Consider the following 17,789-nt stretch of genomic DNA (forward strand, 5'->3'; position numbering starts at 1 on the left):
GTCAACTGCACTAAAATTTAAAAAAAGAACTACAATAACATATGGCTAAAATTAAAAGACTGACCATATTAAGTGTTAAAAAGCATGTGGAGAAATCAGAACTCTAACACTGTTGCATGAATGTAAAATAGTACAACCACTCTGGAAATGTAAGTTAAATGTATACCTACCATATGGTCTAGCCATTCCATTCCTAGGTATTTACCCAAAAGAAAAGAAAAGCACATACCCAGAGGAAGAGTTGTATACAAATGCCCATAGCAGCTTTATTTGTAATAGCCCAAAATCTGGAAACCCAAAATCTCCATCAACTGGTAAACGGATAAGCTGTGATATAACCATATAGTGGACTACTCGGAAATACAAAGCAATGAACTATTAATACACGTAACAACATGGATGGGTCTCAAATAATTATGCCGAGTAAAAGAAGCCATACACTTCTGACCACTCCCCCCATACATTCTGTATTGTTCCATTTGTATAAAATTATAAAATTACAAAAAATGAAAACAATTCTATATTATCAAAAAACAAATCAGTGGTTGCCTGGCGGTGGGGAGACATGGGGAAGGGTGGGAGGGATTAAAAGGGGCATGAAGAAATTCTGGGGGGGGGTTGATGTTCAATATCTCGACCGTGGTGATAGTTTCACCTATGTGTGAAACTGTATTAAATTATACATATTTTATTTAGAGAGAACACAGAGGGGTGGGGCAAAGGGAGGAGAGAATCTTAAGCAGGCTCCACACTCAGTGTGGAGTCCAATGCTGGGCTTGATCTCATGACCCTGAGATCATAACCTGAGCTGAAATCAAAAGTCAGTCATTTAACCAAATGAGCCACCCAAGAGCCCTAAGATTGTATATTTTAAATATGTATGGATCAATATATGTTGATTGTACCTTAATGAAGCTATTAAGTAAAAATCTTGTGGCAGATCTGCATAATACCAAGTTAGAAAGATAATTGTAAAGATGAGGCAGGTTGCAGAATACCAGACTCTTGTTTTCCCAAAAGAAAAAATATGTACATATTATTAAGAGGGATATGCAATGAAACACTGGGGCACTATGTGCTAATCATTAATAGCAAAGAAACATTAAATGATTCAAAAATATGTTACAGAAGCACATTTATTGACATGGAAAGATGCTCACAATATACAGTTGGGGGGGGGAAAGCAAGTTACAAACAGTACTTACAGTATGATCTTGTTTTAGTTTAACTATTGAAAAACCTCAAAGCATATAACCTAATATTTTCACACACTGAGACATTCTCTTCAGCTTGCATCAGCAGTTGTAATTTCTACCATGAGTTATCTGATGAAGGTAGAATAAGTGAAAAATAGTAATTCCTCTTATATCAAACAGCCTATAGCAACTCCTGCCTTCTTTACAAGTTGAGTGCACATTCAGCAATGAATGTGTAGGTGTATGGATGTATGTGAGTGCTGTTAGTTATCTTTTTGTGTACATATGCTTTATTTCTGCAACGAGATTACATATTCAGTATTTTTTTCAGTTTTGCCACTTGAAGCCACAAATGGATTTAAGCAAATATTAATGAACAAGTTAGCCTACTTAAGATGAACTGGTTCACTATCTTAAGTAAAATGTTAAAGTTACCCATCTACACAAGATAAAAAAAAAACAAGATAAAAATCAACAGATGTTTTCAGGTTACAATGCAATATTCATTGGTATCTCAAAAATGGTCTGGCTCAAACCTAGAGACTGTGGCAGGTAACATCATGTTAAAGATGTAATTTATAATGTACATACTGTAATAATCAAAACATTATGCAAGGCTCTTTAGGAAGAGCCAATTAGACTTTGGAGATTGTTCAAAGACTAATATTATTATTATTTCTTATTATCTTATTTCTGGCTCATTTTACATTGTTTCAATAATTACTTTAACTTCACGGAAAATGGCCATCAGCGTATTATAACTCATGTGATCGACAACTACAATTGAACCCTTTCTGATATGCTCCTTTATGTTAATAAATATGGCCACAGCACTAACGAGATTGGCTTTTGCCTCTTTCTGGTTAAAGATGAGTTTTAAAGCTGCTAAGGCCTTTGCATTGATCATGTCTCTGGCTGCAGCTGGATTTTCAGACATATTCAAAAGTACTTTTAAAACAAGATTTCTGGTTTTACGATTACCCAAGGATAGCAAGTGGAAAAGCTCTGAAAAGTAATTGGCAACAATGTGGTGATGGTCAAAATCAGTAGTCAGTTGCCCTAGTATCCTTAATCCAGATTGCTGTCCCGGTGAGTTCAAGGGAAAAGACATGGTTTCCTTACACATATGCTTAACATGTAATTCAATCTTGCGTTGTCTCTCATCCCCAGAAGGGGGATTCAGAGTAATTATGGCCTTTTTTCTGATTTCAGAGGAAGGAAAACTGAGCAAGCTTTCAATAAGCGTCACGACACCCACCTCATTAATAAACTCTTGGGCAAAGGGGTGAACATTAATGATCCCCATTGCAATTTGAGCTATTTTATGAATGAGAGGATCAGTAGTTGACTTAAGTAAGGTAACAAGTTTTTCAAATTCCTCAGAATCCATGTAGCATTCCATTTTGCAAGGGCAAGCAAATGGCTTAATCCCATTCATTTCCCTGATCCTGATTTGGCGTCTAATCTCCTCTATGGTCTGGATGCAAGGGTCAGAACCAAATGGGTACTCTGGGACAGGCTGTGAGCACGAAGTAGTGCTCCTAGAAGGGCATGTTGTTGCCACAGGCAAAGAATGGGCATTTTCCTCAGCTGAGGCCAGGACAATATATGAAGGAGGCTTTGTCTCAAATGGGACTTGGGATCTAAATCCTAACACTGCTGGAGTTACAGCAGGGGCTTTAGGCCAGATAGTTACCTCAGACCAGTCCTTAGGCCTATTTTTTTCATTAATTTCATCCACAGGCTGGGGCCTAACTATCCTGCTCACAGGTCTAGGATTAGGGTCAAAACTAGTTTCATCTCCATCCCAAAACCAGTTTCCAATAACGTTTTCTTCCTCCTCCTCCTCAGTCCCTTGCTTAGCTTTGCAGCTAGCCTCAGCCACAGACTCTAACTTTTCAGCACAGGACGGGGAACCAATACCAGCTTTACCTTCATCCTTAGCACTCGAACGATTACTAGCCTCTTCTCCATCCCAAAACCAGGAACCAACATTAGCCTCTTCCCCAGTCCAAAACCAGGTCCCAATACCAGCCTTATCTTTACATGTGGACTTGGTCTCAGCATTAGCCTCAGCCACAGAACAAATCCCAGATACTTTAGTGGCCTCATCTCTAGCTTTGGGACTGAAATCTGCCAGGGCTCTTTCCCTTCTCTCAGTAACAATCTTGTTCCTAGACTTTGCCTTCATGGCTGCCGCTGCATCAGCTTGAGACCCTGGCTTGGCTATTGCTTTGTCCTGGGTCTTGGCTACAGGTCTGACTACGCCAGTAGCCTCCCTCTTTGCTTCAGCTTGTAAACTGGCCCGTTTTTGAGTTTTGGCTTTGTTTCTACCCTCATTCTTAGCCCCAGTCATGGTTGAAGACCAGTTATACAGATAGCCCTGTATAATCTTGGCCTTGGTTCTTGTGTTGCAGGTCAATGTCTCAACACTCTGACTGGGTCAGACATAAACTTTGTAGCAAGAGTTAGTCATCAGCTCAGCAGTCACACAGTCCCCTTTTCCAACACACAGCCTCTGTGAATGATACAGAGAGAAGACAGAGGCATTCAGCCTGAGTGAAGATGATGGTTCCTGAGTGCAGACCTGTTGAAGGTGATGATCTGCCACTCCAAGGCCACTACAGCCACCACTGGAGATGAACCTGAGGTGGAAGAAAATGAGCTTTAAGTCACTTCCAACTGTGATTCTCTATGCAGATAGCCACATAAGGCATGAGAAAATAAAGATGAATTGTGTGGTAGAATAGTAGAAAACTCTGCTACCTCATTTTATCCCTTCCACACTCCCCCTAATGCCCAACAATGTACTGCCCAGGCACTAACACACTGTTTTCTCTATATCACACTGGAGCAGTGATAATGGAAAAGCTTCCTGAAAGTGAAAGAGCCTAACATCCAGCCGCTTTGGTATATACCACTATACTCTACAGGTCTATCCCCAGATAGGCTTCACACAAACCCATACTCATCTAGTGCAATTTTCTCCCCCTTTCTTACTTCCAGGAACAATAAGCCCTATAGCTGATGTACAGGCTGACCTATGGACAGGAGGTATACAGGAGGGCTGGAATTTTGAGTATTTGGTAAATAGACATATACTCTGGATTCTAAACCTAATATATGCCTTTCCAAACCTAAAACTTTGGTTATATAATGTTTCTAGCCTCCTTGGTCCTCCTCATGGCTTGCCATGCCATTTCCTGGGTATCAGTTACCATATAGGCAAAATCCTGGCTTAACTTATTCCCATTTCCTATAAACAAATGTGAAGATAGAAGTGTCTGGAAAGTTGGAAGACAAATGGCTTCAAGATATGATCTGGTCTTACCTACTTGCCAAAAGCCTATTTCCCTCCCCAATCAATAGGAGTACTCATGCTTACACTCACCTTGGATCCAAATGAATAGTTTCGTTCTCTTGCTTAATTCAAAGTGGACAACTATCTACAAATTTCTACAGGAACCTATAAAGAAACAAACTTAAGAATAGATAAAAAGGCAAAAGAGAAAAAAATAGAAGAGACTGAGCTAGCCCAACACCCATGACAAGTGTTCTAACACGTATATCTGTTTACTTGAGGCCAAGTTAAAAGTCTCCCTGTCTGCTCCTACCAAATGATTCTGCATCCATTCCCCTAAGACCAGCAGCTTGTCTCATTATACTTCCTCCCAATTTTTAGTTCTGTCATTTTCCCAGCAGAGACCACATCTCGTTCCCTGAACAAAATGAGATGCAAGAGTGGATAGTGTATTGTAGGCAATTGTATTTAGAGAGCCATCAGTGAAGGTAATAGTGACTATTATTTCAATACCATCTTTGCATACCCCTGCCCCTTACTTTTCCCCATGCATACATAGACCCTACCTCATTGCAACCTATGCCAGCCAGCCCACACAGCAGGGATCCTCAGGGACTTCTATCCTTCCCACCAAACAACAGGTCTTTAGCTGGAGAAGAGTCACATCCTAAAAAAAGGAGGAGGAGCATGAATGCAAAACACCAAGAGAATATATTGACAACAGCAGGAAAATACCAGGTTAATAGATTCCCAGAATTCAGGTCCTAACACCACCTGTTGAAGAATCAAGAAGTAAGTATAGGGATCCCTGGGTGGCGCAGCGGTTTGGCGCCTGCCTTTGGCCCAGGGAGCGATCCTGGAGACCCGGAATCGAGTCCCGCATCGGGCTCCCGGTGCGTGGAGCCTGCTTCTCCCTCTGCCTGTGTCTCTGCCTCTCTCTCTCTCTCTCTGTGACTATCATAAATAAATAAATAAAAATTAAAAAAAAAATTAAAAAAAAATTTTTAAAAAATAAATAAAAAAATAAAAAAAAAGAAGCATAAATGTCATAGGTTCTAAATTGACCCATCAGAAAACATTCCCCTCTATTCTGACCCATTCCCACACCTCAACATATTAAAGTGGGATGGAATGTTGGAAAATAAAAAAAGGATCCTGGAAGAGAAAGGTGAATTAATACCATACTATTTCCTTACAGGGACCCTTCCAGTAAAAGGTGATCTACTCCTCTTCCTGTCATTTCCTTGCAGCCGCAGTCCGGGGGCCGCAGGGGCCATGGTTCTGGCGATAAGAAGTCCAAAAAGCGTAGCCGGCGCAAGGAAACCTACTCGATGTATATCTACAAGGTGCTAAAGCAGGTGCACCCGGACATCGGCATCTCTTCCAAGGCCATGAGCATCATGAACTCATTTGTGAACGATGTGTTTGAACGGCTGGCTGGCGAGGCTGCCCGGCTGGCCCAATACTCGGGCCGGACCACACTGACATCCCGGGAGGTCCAGACAGCGGTGCATCTGCCGCTGCCCGGAGAGCTGGCCAAGCATGCTGTATCTGATGGCACCAAGGCCGTCACCAAGTACACCAGCTCCAAGTGACCCAGGGCCTTCCATTAATAAAGAGTAAGATGCTCCCAAAAAACAAACAAAAAGGGTTTTGCACCCAGTTAAGGGTGCAAAATAGAAGTATGGAAGGCATATACTGTATTATGAGGTGGATAAACATTTCATTTTGATGTCTTCATAATGTACCCACTCAACTGCCCTTTTCTTAATGCGCCAGACCTACCGCGCAAAGAGAAGACTTTGGCATCAATCAGCCGCCTGTGGTAAGGGACGGCACCCGCGGCGCGGGCCCAATAGGGCCCTTTCCAGAATCAGGGCCCGGAGTGGCCAACTCCACCCGCCACCCGCTCCCGCCAGCGGGGCACAGCGCTCGGACGCCGCCCCCCTCTCCCGCCCCGGCGGCTTCCCTGGGCGCCCCCCACCCCAGCACCCGCTCCGCCATTTCTTCCTCGGCAGCCTCCCCCCAGAGCTCTCCCCCGGCACAGGCACCGTCGAGGGCGGGTCGCGGGTCCCTGGAAAGGTGGCTGCGGAGTGGAGGGCGCAGTTCGTCTCCACAGGATCCGAGGGAGCCAGCCTCTCCGGCCAGCCCCGTGCCCTGGGCCCGGCCCGCGCGGGTCGTCGCCTCTCCTCGCCAGGGGTCCCGTGGCGCTGCGCACCTCTCTCAGGCACCAGCTACGACCGGGTCGCCTCCTCTTTGCCAGGCTGCCAGGGTCTGGGGTCCGGGAGGGCTGGAAGCGGGCGACAGTGGGGGCCTCCCCGCCTCCCCCACCCCACGACAGCCCCACTTGCCTTCACAGGCTCAAGGTGCCGGTCGTTGGGCTCCCCCTCCTCTCAGAGCTCCTCACCCGGATTCCCACCGCCTTGCGTGCGGCCACAATTGCAAAGAGGCGTCCCGCCCCCCCCACCCCCCCCCGCGCTGCCGCACCAAACTGGGCAGGGGCTGCGCAGGATGCGGCACGAAACGCTCGCGGCGAGGGTGTCGGGAAGGGGGGCGGAGGGATACGGCACGAATGGGCTCGACGCCCCCTCCCCGGCCCACCCTAGTTCCGACCCAGAGGGGGCGGGGCCGGGAGGAGCCCCAGCCTAAGGGGCGGGCTCACAGCAGCCCGCCTCTGCAGACAGACCTCGGCGGCGACCACCCCCTCACTGCTGGCACCGCGATATGTGGGACCGGGGGACCGTTAGCGGTGGGGGCTAGCATCGAGAGACCGGGGGTGAGGGGGACGGGGGGGGGGAAGGGCGGAGAAAGTGCGCTGCAGGCAGCAGCGGATGGATATCAACCGCCCCTCGGTGTGGGAGAGCCCCCAGACTGCTCACCGTCTGCCTGCCCCCCTCCCCCATTCCGTCCGCCACCCTCACTCGAGGCTGGTGGGCGAGGGGCTGTCAGGACAGCAGGCTGCAAGGGGAGAGACGACCTAAGCCCAGACTGCCCCGGAGGTCCTGGGGTGGCCCTTTCCTTCATTGCTTCGCGGGGCCACGGAAGGGAGGAAGGTGGGCGGGGGTTCCCATGGAGGCCTCACCACTGCGCCTTTTCTAATGGAAGGCGATCTACACACCTGTAACCTGAGCAAACCAACCACTGCTCTGCGCCCATTCTTTCTGCCACACTGCTGTTTTCCCCGCCTCATTCAAACCGGTAACATGGACGGGATGAGCACTGGGTGTTATTCTGTATGTTGGTAAATTGAACACCAATAAAAAATTAATTTATTAAAAAAAAAAAAAAAACGGTAACATGCTTTGCCATTTCGCGGTCCTCACAGTTAGTTGCCCAAGAAGGAGGGCCGTTTTTTTCCCTATCAGGACCCGCACTGGGTCATACGATCTTTCCTGTCTGTTGCCCCCGTGGCCCGGTGCCGGGCTGGTCCTGGCTCCTCTTCAACTGGGCTATCAAGTCTCTTGCAGTCCCATCCAAGCTCTCACGATCTTCGGCAGTGTGGAAATGTGGCAGGGATTAGAACCAGCTTGGATCTCAGCCACTTGCCATACACACTTGTCTAGTTTATCCATTACAGCTGTTAATATATTAAGCATTCTTATTTTAAATTCCCTATCACGTACTTCCAAAATCTGAATTATATCTGAGTCTGGTTCTGATGGCTAGCTTTGTATCCTCAAAACGGGCTTTTTTCTTTCTTTTTAGCATGCCTTATAATTTTGTGTTGAAAACTGAATATGGGGCAGACCGGGTGGCTCAGCGGTTTAGCGCTGCCTTCAGCCCAGGGCGTGATCCTGGAGACCCGGGATGGAGTCCCGCATTGGGCTCCTTGCATGGAGCCTGCTTCTCCCTCTGCCTGTGTCTCTGCCTCTGTGTGTCTCTCATGAATAAATAAATAAAAACTTAAAAAAAACTGAATATGTTGCATTGGGTGATAGGATTTGAGGTGAACAGACGTTTAGCAAGAAGTTTTAAGTTTTGCTGATTAGTAGTTGGGCTGTGGGTAATGTTTGCTGTAGTTCTAAGTGCTATGGTCTTCAAATTCCTCGTGTCCTTATTTTTATCTCCCCTCCAAACTTTGGGCTTTCCTAATTACTCCTTGCAGAGTCTACTTCTTGCAACTCCTTTAGCTATACTCTACTGTTATGACATTGGAGGCTTGTTAGCAATGTGATAATGTGTGGAGGAAAGCAAGTGTTCTATAATCTTATGATTAAAAATCAGTGTTTTGTGGGCCTGTGTCCCTAGGCTATTACCTTCACAAGTGTTTCTTAGCTTCTTTCTCTTCCTTATGTAAGAATGGAAGGCTAAAGTGGGCTGGATAGGAAGAATGCCTTTTCCTCAGCCGAGATAAGGCTCAGGGAAAGACTTTTTCACTAGTAGGCCTTTATCACAGAGATGGTTCATGGTATATTCACAAGAGTGTATTTTCCCCTCCCACAGCCATGGGGATCTTTCTGGGATGTTCACTTGTGAGAACTTGCTGGAATTCCTAGAGGGTAAAGCCCACTAAATCTCTAAGCCTATAAGTCCCTATGGGGTTTCTCACTCTCAAACTATTCCACATCCAGTCTCTAGCAATTTGTCAAAATTACCATTTAAGTGTTCTCACATGTTTATATTTCTAACATTTTCTGTTCTATGTAAGGAGAGATAGGCTGTGCCTCTCCAGATTTGTCTTTTCTCCAGAATTTGGGGTGATTATTTGCCCTGTAACCTCAGTTATTTTATGGGCCTAAGATAAGTCATTGATTCTCAGTTTGTTCAGCTTTTTATTTCCTGTTTAGAAGTACAGGAGCAATGATTTCCAAGTTCTTTACATGTCCTAACTGAACCTGGAAGTCTGGCCTATAGATTTTAATGGGGTAGCTAAAGACCAGTGAACACAGCATTTGTCCTCTTCCTTTTAGCTGTATATTCGATCTTGGAATAAAGTTGCCCTTGAAAACTGAGCTGTTTCGTAAATACTGGCTCTTTCCCTTCCCAGGTATAAAATATTTATATGGTTCCCTGAACCTGGCATCTCAGCCCCTAAGTTCATAACCTGGATCCAATGCAGATTAGAGTTAGACTTCCAAAATCAAAGTTCTTGGTGGTGAGGTCTGAGCAACTGTGACTTAACCCTGGGAGGAAAAAAGTCATCTTTATCACCACCACTACCACCACCAAGAGGCACTGCACTATACTACTAAGTGCTTCCTTAGACTAGAATGGCCAGTTTCTGAGTTCCAAAAGCACTTTTTAAAATGCGCCTGGATGGTAGCGTAAGATCTTTGTCTTCTAGGCTCTACTCTGGAACTTGGCCAGACTTTAGAGCCAGGCAAAAACTGAAGAGAGACTTTACCATTCACTATTTGTGTCATGTTGGAAAAAGTACTTAATGTCTATATAAAAGGCTGTTTATAACTACTTCACAGGATTCTCGTGCACACTAAATTAGGAAGTATCTGATAGTGTGAAACACCTGCATGTATCAGGTCTTTCTAGTTCCTTTTAAAATTGTGATCCGGTCATATTATGAGATAGGCTGTGGAAACTCAAAATGAATAGATGAGAACTTGGGGTGCCTGGGTGGCTCAGTGGTTGAGCATCTATCTGTCTTTGGCTCAGGTCGTGATCCCGAAGTCCTGGGATTGAGTCCCACATCAGGCTCCCTAGGATCCTGCTTCTCCCTCTGCCTATGTCTCTTTCTCTGTCATGAATAAATAAATAAAATATTTTTAAAGAATAGGTGAGAACTCTATGGTGGCTTTTAGTGGTCGTAACTGATGAGATATTGCTACTGTGCTCTTTGTCACTGTAACCTCAGTATTTTGTATACTGTATTGCTTACCATAGCCCCTTACTAGAAGAATGCCATGTTTGCCTCCCCGCTCCTTGTAGTCATGTAGCAAAGGGGGGCTGATCCCACTTCCAGGGGTGAGTCGGCTTGCTCGAGGGGTAATCCATCCCCGTCGTACTCCCTAGTTCAGGGAGGGGTGGTGATATAACTCTACTCAATCAGGCATTAGGGGAAGATTGCAGAAGGACTTCTTTTTTAATTTTTTTTATTTTTTTTTAATTTTTATTTATTTATGATAGTCACAGAGAGAGAGAGGCAGAGACATAGGCAGAGGGGGAAGCAGGCTCCATGCACCGGGAGCCTGATGTGGGATTCGATCCCGGGTCTCCAGGATCGCGCCCTGGGCCAAAGGCAGGCACCAAACCGCTGCGCCACCCAGAGATCCCTGCAGAAGGACTTCTGAGGAAAGTGCCCTCACTCATAAGAAAAGGCCATCAGGAAGGCTTGTCTCCTTTTCTTTCTCAGGAAGTTGCTCGACACCTGCAAGTGTTGCAGCTACCAAGGTTCTAGCTTTAGAACAGTTGATATTGTGAATAGCAGAAGAAAGAGATGGAAAAAAAGTGGAGTCCATAGCTGAATCAAACAACCATCAAGGCTGCTCTGCCTCAATACTTCCAATCTGTGGATGATAATTTCCTTATTAAGTTTGTTTTAGTTGAGTTCCTTGTTATATGAAAATAGAAAAATCCTAAATGATATGTATGCTCAGGCACAAAACCACTTTTCAATGAGCAATAGTTCCTGACTTTTGCCTGCCAGTGAGCACCTACATCTTAAAACCTGTGTCAGAAACTCGTGTTTCCACGTGAAAGGAAAACTGTAGATTCCAAACACCTTGCCTAATGATCGCTAGAGGTCTGACAACTGTGATGGGCTTCTGTTCTATATTGAAAAGGAAAGCTTCCGGCAGAAAACCCAAGCCTTTCCTTATCTAAGGAGCTCAGAAGTACATTAAGTACCTGAGCTCAGTTAGTTTCAGATCAGAGAGTCATTGTGTGAAATGCACTCTTGTGAAATATCCATAATGTAGACATTAGAGATTGTCTGCTTTCAATCCAGGGCACTGTAGTGAGGTCAAGAAGGACAAACTCATAGTGTCAACAGTTGGAAAAATTTGGTTAACTCTCCCCAGGTGCACTGCACTAAGCAACATGGGTATAAGAAGAGGTGAATATTTAGGATTTATCAATTGAGACTTTGCCAGGCACTAGAGGATGAGATAGGTGAGTAGTAAAAATGATGGACCATGAGGGACCATTAAATTGAGAAGGAAGGAAAAGCTGGAGTAGGTTGATACACAGGAAGAAGGAGATAAGGGACAAGAAGTCTAATAACACTCAAACTTAAGTTTCTTTACAATGAATAAAGTATTTTGCCACAGGCTTTAAGAAACAAAATCTGATGATGAAGATAGGGATGGTGATGATGGCAGCTTTTACTGATAATTAGCACTAGAGGAATATAGATATAGTATAATGCTAACGCATACCAGCTCTAGATTCCACCTACCATGGTTTGAATCTCAGCAACTGTGTTAACCAATTCAGTGAGCTTGGGTAAGTAGTTTAACCAGTCCGTGCCTCAGCTTCCTCATTTGTAGAATGGAAGCAACAATAGCACCTACTCCATAAGTTTGTTTTGAAGATGAAATAAGTTAATACATTTAGAACCCTTAGAAGAGTATCTGGCTCTTACAAAGCACCTGATAAACCTTAACACTAACAATAATTACTAATTATAATTACTATTATAAGTAGTAAAAGGCTCAAGCATTGTGGTCAGACGGGTTTGATTCATACTTCTAGATTTCAAATTTCTTCTTCTATCTACCTGTCCTTCAACAATAGTTCTATCTTACTCATAAAAAAGACTCCAATAGGATCCCTGGGTGGCACAGCGGTTTGGCGCCTGCCTTTGGCCCAGGGCGCGATCCTGGAGACCCGGGATCGAATCCCACATCAGGCTCCCGGTGCATGGAGCCTGCTTCTCCCTCTGCCTATGTCTCTGTCTTTCTCTCTCTCTCTGTATGACTATCATAAATAAAAAAAAATTAAAAAAGACTCCAATATATGATATAAAGTAACAAATGCTAAAACAGGGCCAAATAAAATACTATATAAGTATAAAGGATGGAGGGATTACTTCCTACCATCATGCAAAGAGTAAGGGTGAGGGTATCAGAAAGACTTCAAACCCTAACATTTGAGACTGAGCCTAAAAGGATGATTATGTTCCCACAGGCACAGAAATGGTTACAAGAGCATTAAAGATTGATGGAGTAGTGTGGGGAAAGTCACAGAAGGAGTAAAGCACAAAGTATAGTTGGGTTGGCCAAAAGCAGATAGTCCAATGTGGGTTGAGTGCAGGCAAAGTGGAGAAGGACTTAGACTAGTGTGAAGCATCTGAGAGTGACTGCCTCTTTAAACTGTGTCATTATCTAATTCTAGTCCTGGCCCTGACTTGGAAGAATGTGTTGGGAGATGGAGATAGAAAGGTAGAATTGTATGGAAGGGTGCAGGGCCTTGACACTCTCCATAGAGAACCTGATAGTATTTTATAGATGATATTCCATTGAAGGTTGCTCTTTTAAAACTAGGGGCAGAGTAGAGTGCCAGTAAGTGATAACAGTCCAGCTGTACTATAAAAAGATACCTTTCTTTCATGACTGGAGTGATGACAAATCTGCTCTAATTTTATCCCCAGGCAGCAACATTTCAAGTCAAGTGACATTTTAATGATATTAAAGTGGTATTACTTGAGATAGCCCATAATATTAATCCAGAAAAGGGGCAGAAACAAAAGGGCCATATGAATGATGAGGTTTTTACTTCAATTACACCCCAGGAAAAAACTGATGGATGATCCTCTCCCCTAAAAGTCATACACAAGGAGTGATCAGAACAGAGATAATCATCTTCATACTTGGGGACACACACACACATAAACACACATATCACACTTACCCCACCCTTTGGCCAAGACTGAAAAAATCCACAGGTATTAATTGGCTAAGTATCTGCTTCAAGTTGCACATGGGACTTAGAGGTATCCAGCCAGGCCACAATGTGAAGTTCCCCAAATAACAGCACTCCCAACAGGAATACTTGGTTGAGGGAGCTCTAATTTTAAAAAATATATAGAAATTATAGAGAACTTTATTTCTTTTTCTCATTTTTTAAATTTAAATTCAATTTTCCAAGATATAGTATAACACCCAGTGCTCATCCCATCATGTGTATAGAGAAGTTTAAAAATCATTTGAATTGTGCAGCTTGCCACAAAAAACACATGCTACTTTTTTTCAACCATAATATACTGGTGGCCTCTGCCTCCTTCATTTTAACTTGTTTATATATGATACATAGGATCAGAGACAGATATTAATCTAGGGATGGCTGCTAAAAATAGGGACATGTGACACCATTGTTCTGACATCAATTCTTTGACACCAACTACCTGGAGTTAGCATCAGACTCCACAGGTTTAAGGGTGCAGTCCTCAATCCTCAACAATACTGCCCCATTTCAGATCAATTACAAGTCATGGGGGCCTCTCATACTTCTGAGTGATCAGTTATAAATTTAGGGTCTCTCATGACCCCTTCAGGTTTGATAATTTACCAGAACTCACAGAACTCACTAAAAGTTCTATACTGGAATTACAGTTTTATTATAAAAGATACATATAGAACAAGGTCTGGAAGGGTCTCAGACACACAGCTTCCAAGCCCTGTTCCTATGGAGTCATGCCACATCAACCTCCCTGGGTATTAGTGTTTTTACCAATCAGGAAGCCCCATGGAGCCCTAAGTGTTCATTGGAGTTTTGTTATACAGATAGGATCCATTAAATCACAGGCCACATGACTGAACCTAAAATCCAGCCCTCCTCCTCTCTCTGAGAATTCCAGCTTACTTAAAGTTCCAACTCTAGTCACAGGGTTGGTCCTACTGGTGACCAGCCCGCATCCTGATCCTATCTAGGGGCCCACCAAAAGTCACGTTATCATAACAAATACACTCCCATCATTCAAGAAATATGTAGGTTTCTTGAATCTCTGTGCCAGGAACCAGGGATAAAGGTTAAATATATTCTTTCTTATAGCACACTATGTTTGAGGTATTCTCTTTTGTCAAATTCTAAAAACACACAGACGGGAAAACAGAGCTTGAGGAGAAAGACTATAATCTGAACAATGGACCCAACGCTTATATTATCAGAGTTCTGGAAAGAGGGGGGAAGAGAATATTTGTTATTACCAAGCAGGCAAGAAGGAAGAGAGGAGGAGGTAGTGCCAGGCCTTGATCTCTGTAATTTTACCCCACATGCCCACTGCTCAATCCTAGCTTTTGAATGTAAACAGGATGGCCTGAAGTATTAACTTAGCATGGTTTCAACTCTACACTGAATATAAAATAAGGATATAACAGGGCTTGGGAAAACTCATTACTTCCTGGCAATGCCTTCTTAAACTGCATCTGTAGCCAGTGGATGCATCAAGGGAACCAAAATGTCAAGGATTTACCAAGGGCAGGTACCCAGGATGAGACCAAAAGAAAAGGCCCTAAGAAATGAGCAAAGAAAAAAAAAAAAAGAAATGAGCAAAGAACAAATCACAAGGAAGAGAACGAAGTGTCTACAAAGGGAAACATAGAGACCATCCATAAAATGGTTTCTGTCAGTGGTTCCCAGAAAAAACTGCCTCTGAGGCTCAGGACAGCAGGGGTAGGGAGCCTCAGATCAAATAGCAACTTCTGTGCTCCTCGATGGGAAGGAGCTGCTGCCTGGGGCTAAGATCCAAGGATCATCTTGGGAGTTAAGGAACTTGGTGGTACCCCAATAAGAAATTCCATGTAAAGGGCCTGAAGCATCTAGGTTCCTTCCTCCTGAGTCTGTTCCCCTTTCCCTTCCCTAGAGCTGATCAGATTGTGGTTCATTATATTCCTGCATCTTTTAGAACCTGGAACCTTGAAGTATAAGGCAGATGTAACCCTGCCTCTTTATCCTGCACCTTCCCCCAATCTTGATCTGGTCTCAGCCATCCTCAATGTCTGGAAGAAAGATAGGCAGTAGAGAGTGAGTGCCAACAGGCGAGAGGAAAGAAGCGTAGCTCACAGTTCCCATTATTGAGGAAATTTTTTTTCTGTACCTTTCAAGATTTGTCTAGCTGGAGTAAGAATCCAATTGATGATACAGATTAACAGGAGAAAATAAAATTTAACTTCACACATAGAGGGAACCCACATAAACATGAGATTCCAAAGACAGTCAAAAAAATGAGGCAAGTTTGTCATACCTAACTAAGAGAAAGGGTAGGGATTTGGGACTTCAAAGGGAAGGAACGCAATTCAAAACAGGAAAGAATTAAACTTTGGTAAACAAATGTTAGTGGGGCCATGCAGAAACAATGGGGCATAGAAAGGAATTTTAACACATACTTTACTAAATTCCTCCCTGTCAACCACCCCTAGTTGATATCATACTGTAGTTATCTATGGTGGTAGCTCTCTTCCTGGAGCAGGTTCTCAACCTAAATTCTTTTTAGGTAGTTGGTGGGGAAGGTCAAAGTTTCCTCCTCAATCTTTTGGGCCTCAATTATTTTCAGCTCTAAATAATCCGCATGCCCAAATGGCACATTTTGGGGCAGCTTGCCCTAGGCCCCAACACCATTCTCACAACCACTTTCCAGATCCAGCGCCTGAGTTCAGAAATTGTCACTTCACCATTTCCTCTCTCTGGGCTCCTCTGTAGCCACCTCCCTCCGTGTGTCCACCTCCCTCACCCACAATAGAAAGAGTCACACAGAGCTGGGCAGGGAGGCTAGGTGTGGGGGAGGGGTGTTCAGAGGGCAGGAGACAGCAGAGAGCAGGAGGGTCCCAGGCACTTCCGGCCCCCACACCTAATAGTCTCAGCCACCACCTGCCACGGATGCCATTTCCCCGGCCTCGCACCCACCTCCTCCAACAGCAACCGCTGCTTCTCTCCACGTCCGCCTCGCACAAGATGACTTCCTGCCTCTTGAGCTCCTGGGCGAAAGACTGAACCCGGCTAAGACGCTGGCAATAGGCTGACGGGCTGTGCCCTCTACCAACAAACGCTGTAATTCTGGTCGCCTGAGAAATTCGTTTCCAAGTTAGTGCAGCATGGAGGGACACCCAGGGACACCCACCCACCCACCACAACATCCTACCGCTCCTCTCAAATTGTAGTCTGTCACTCGTCAAGTGTATGTCCTTCCTGCCTTGTCCGCGCTGCACACCCCTGTGCTTGCCCAAGTGAGAGCGTGGTCACGTGACCCACCACCAGCCTCACGTGACCGCGCGGTCAGTCAGCTTGTCTGCCACAGCCCTGCAGCACGAATGGCGGACTCTTCTGACCCTGAGGTTGAGATGCTTGCTCGAAGAATCTGAAGCTCCGGTCCCTGGTGAAGATAGAGAGCTGAAGGCAGACTGGATTTGGAGCCAGAGCTGCCAGCCCTAATGCTAGACCTGGGCCTTGCTCTGTTAGGAGCACAGGGATGGTGAGGAATACTCGGTGAGGAGATTGGAGACGAAAGGATTTTTATTATTCTGTATGATACTCGGGCGACACATTAACACACACACACAGGCACACACACACACACACACACACACACACACACACACACGCAGAATGTCTTGAAAAGTATTGATAAGCAAAACATTCAAACTCCAATGTCCACTACCAGGAAGACCCCTGTTAATGCTTGTGGTTTGTGAAGGTGGGCAAAACTGCCACTTTGCCCTACCTCGGTAGACCTTGCATACCAGAATCGGGTAGGAAAACAAAACCACTTTGCATGTTCAGAAAAATTATACAAAACTTGGCTAAAGACAGCACAGGTTACTGGCTATTATTCCAGTGCAGTGCTGGGCTTCGCTTTCTATTAAAGTTTTCAAAACGGAGAAGCTGATTTTAACTTGTAGACAATTTGTTTGTTACGGAAATGATTTATATTCGGTGGACAGATAACATCAATGGCTACAATGGATTTTCCTTAAAATATTAACTAGCTCTGTATTCAACTCAGCAATTTTATCCTAACATTTATTTTCTATGTATGAAATTTAATATACGTTTTGTTTATATTATATTCTGTATGTATACATATTCCCCTCAACCATTTTTCATATTCTTAGCATTTCCTTGTGTTGAAAAAAAATCATTCGCTTAATCATTTCTAAATTACAAGTTATAATTTTACCTTTTCAAAAATTAGCATACTTAGACAAAACAAATACCATTTTCACCATGTCTAAAAATATGTTTTCGAGAAGTCTGGATTCTCTCTCTAAACCAACCCTATTATTAACTTCTGGAATTCTTGCCTGAAGGTGTGGTATAATCTATTTATTATTGTGAAAATACACATAACCTAAAAATCATTTTAACCATTTTAAAATGTACAATTCAGTGGCATTAAGCATATT

General features: G+C 44.1%; 2 protein-coding genes across 5 annotated transcripts; one reads left to right on the forward strand and one right to left on the reverse strand.

The window, feature by feature from the left end:
* Positions 1–1,118: 1,118 nt before the first annotated feature.
* On the reverse strand, positions 1,119–16,685 carry GPRASP3 (G protein-coupled receptor associated sorting protein family member 3). 4 transcript variants are annotated; one of them, XM_072815401.1, is made up of 6 exons: positions 16,529–16,685; positions 16,294–16,451; positions 13,303–13,458; positions 5,064–5,164; positions 4,588–4,662; positions 1,119–3,841 (listed from the first exon to the last, which is right to left on the reverse strand). In XM_072815401.1, the coding sequence occupies exon 6, from the start codon at positions 3,550–3,552 to the stop codon at positions 1,900–1,902; it is 1,653 nt and encodes a 550-aa protein (XP_072671502.1). In that variant the 5' UTR covers positions 3,553–3,841; positions 4,588–4,662; positions 5,064–5,164; positions 13,303–13,458; positions 16,294–16,451; positions 16,529–16,685; the 3' UTR covers positions 1,119–1,899. The 4 variants fall into 4 exon arrangements, with proteins under 4 accessions (XP_072671502.1, XP_072671499.1, XP_072671503.1 ...); XM_072815398.1 differs by lacking the exon at positions 13,303–13,458; XM_072815402.1 differs by lacking the exons at positions 13,303–13,458; positions 16,294–16,451 and having other exon boundaries at positions 16,529–16,654.
* LOC140628456 (histone H2B type 2-K1-like) lies at positions 3,762–6,092 on the forward strand. Its single transcript, XM_072817804.1, has 3 exons — positions 3,762–3,792; positions 4,203–4,282; positions 5,748–6,092. The coding sequence occupies exons 1-3, from the start codon at positions 3,762–3,764 to the stop codon at positions 6,090–6,092; spliced, it is 456 nt and encodes a 151-aa protein (XP_072673905.1).
* Positions 16,686–17,789: the final 1,104 nt, after the last annotated feature.

Source organism: Canis lupus, chromosome X, assembly GCF_048164855.1.
Source record: "Canis lupus baileyi chromosome X, mCanLup2.hap1, whole genome shotgun sequence".
In the NCBI taxonomy this organism is placed as follows: domain Eukaryota; kingdom Metazoa; phylum Chordata; class Mammalia; order Carnivora; family Canidae; genus Canis; species Canis lupus.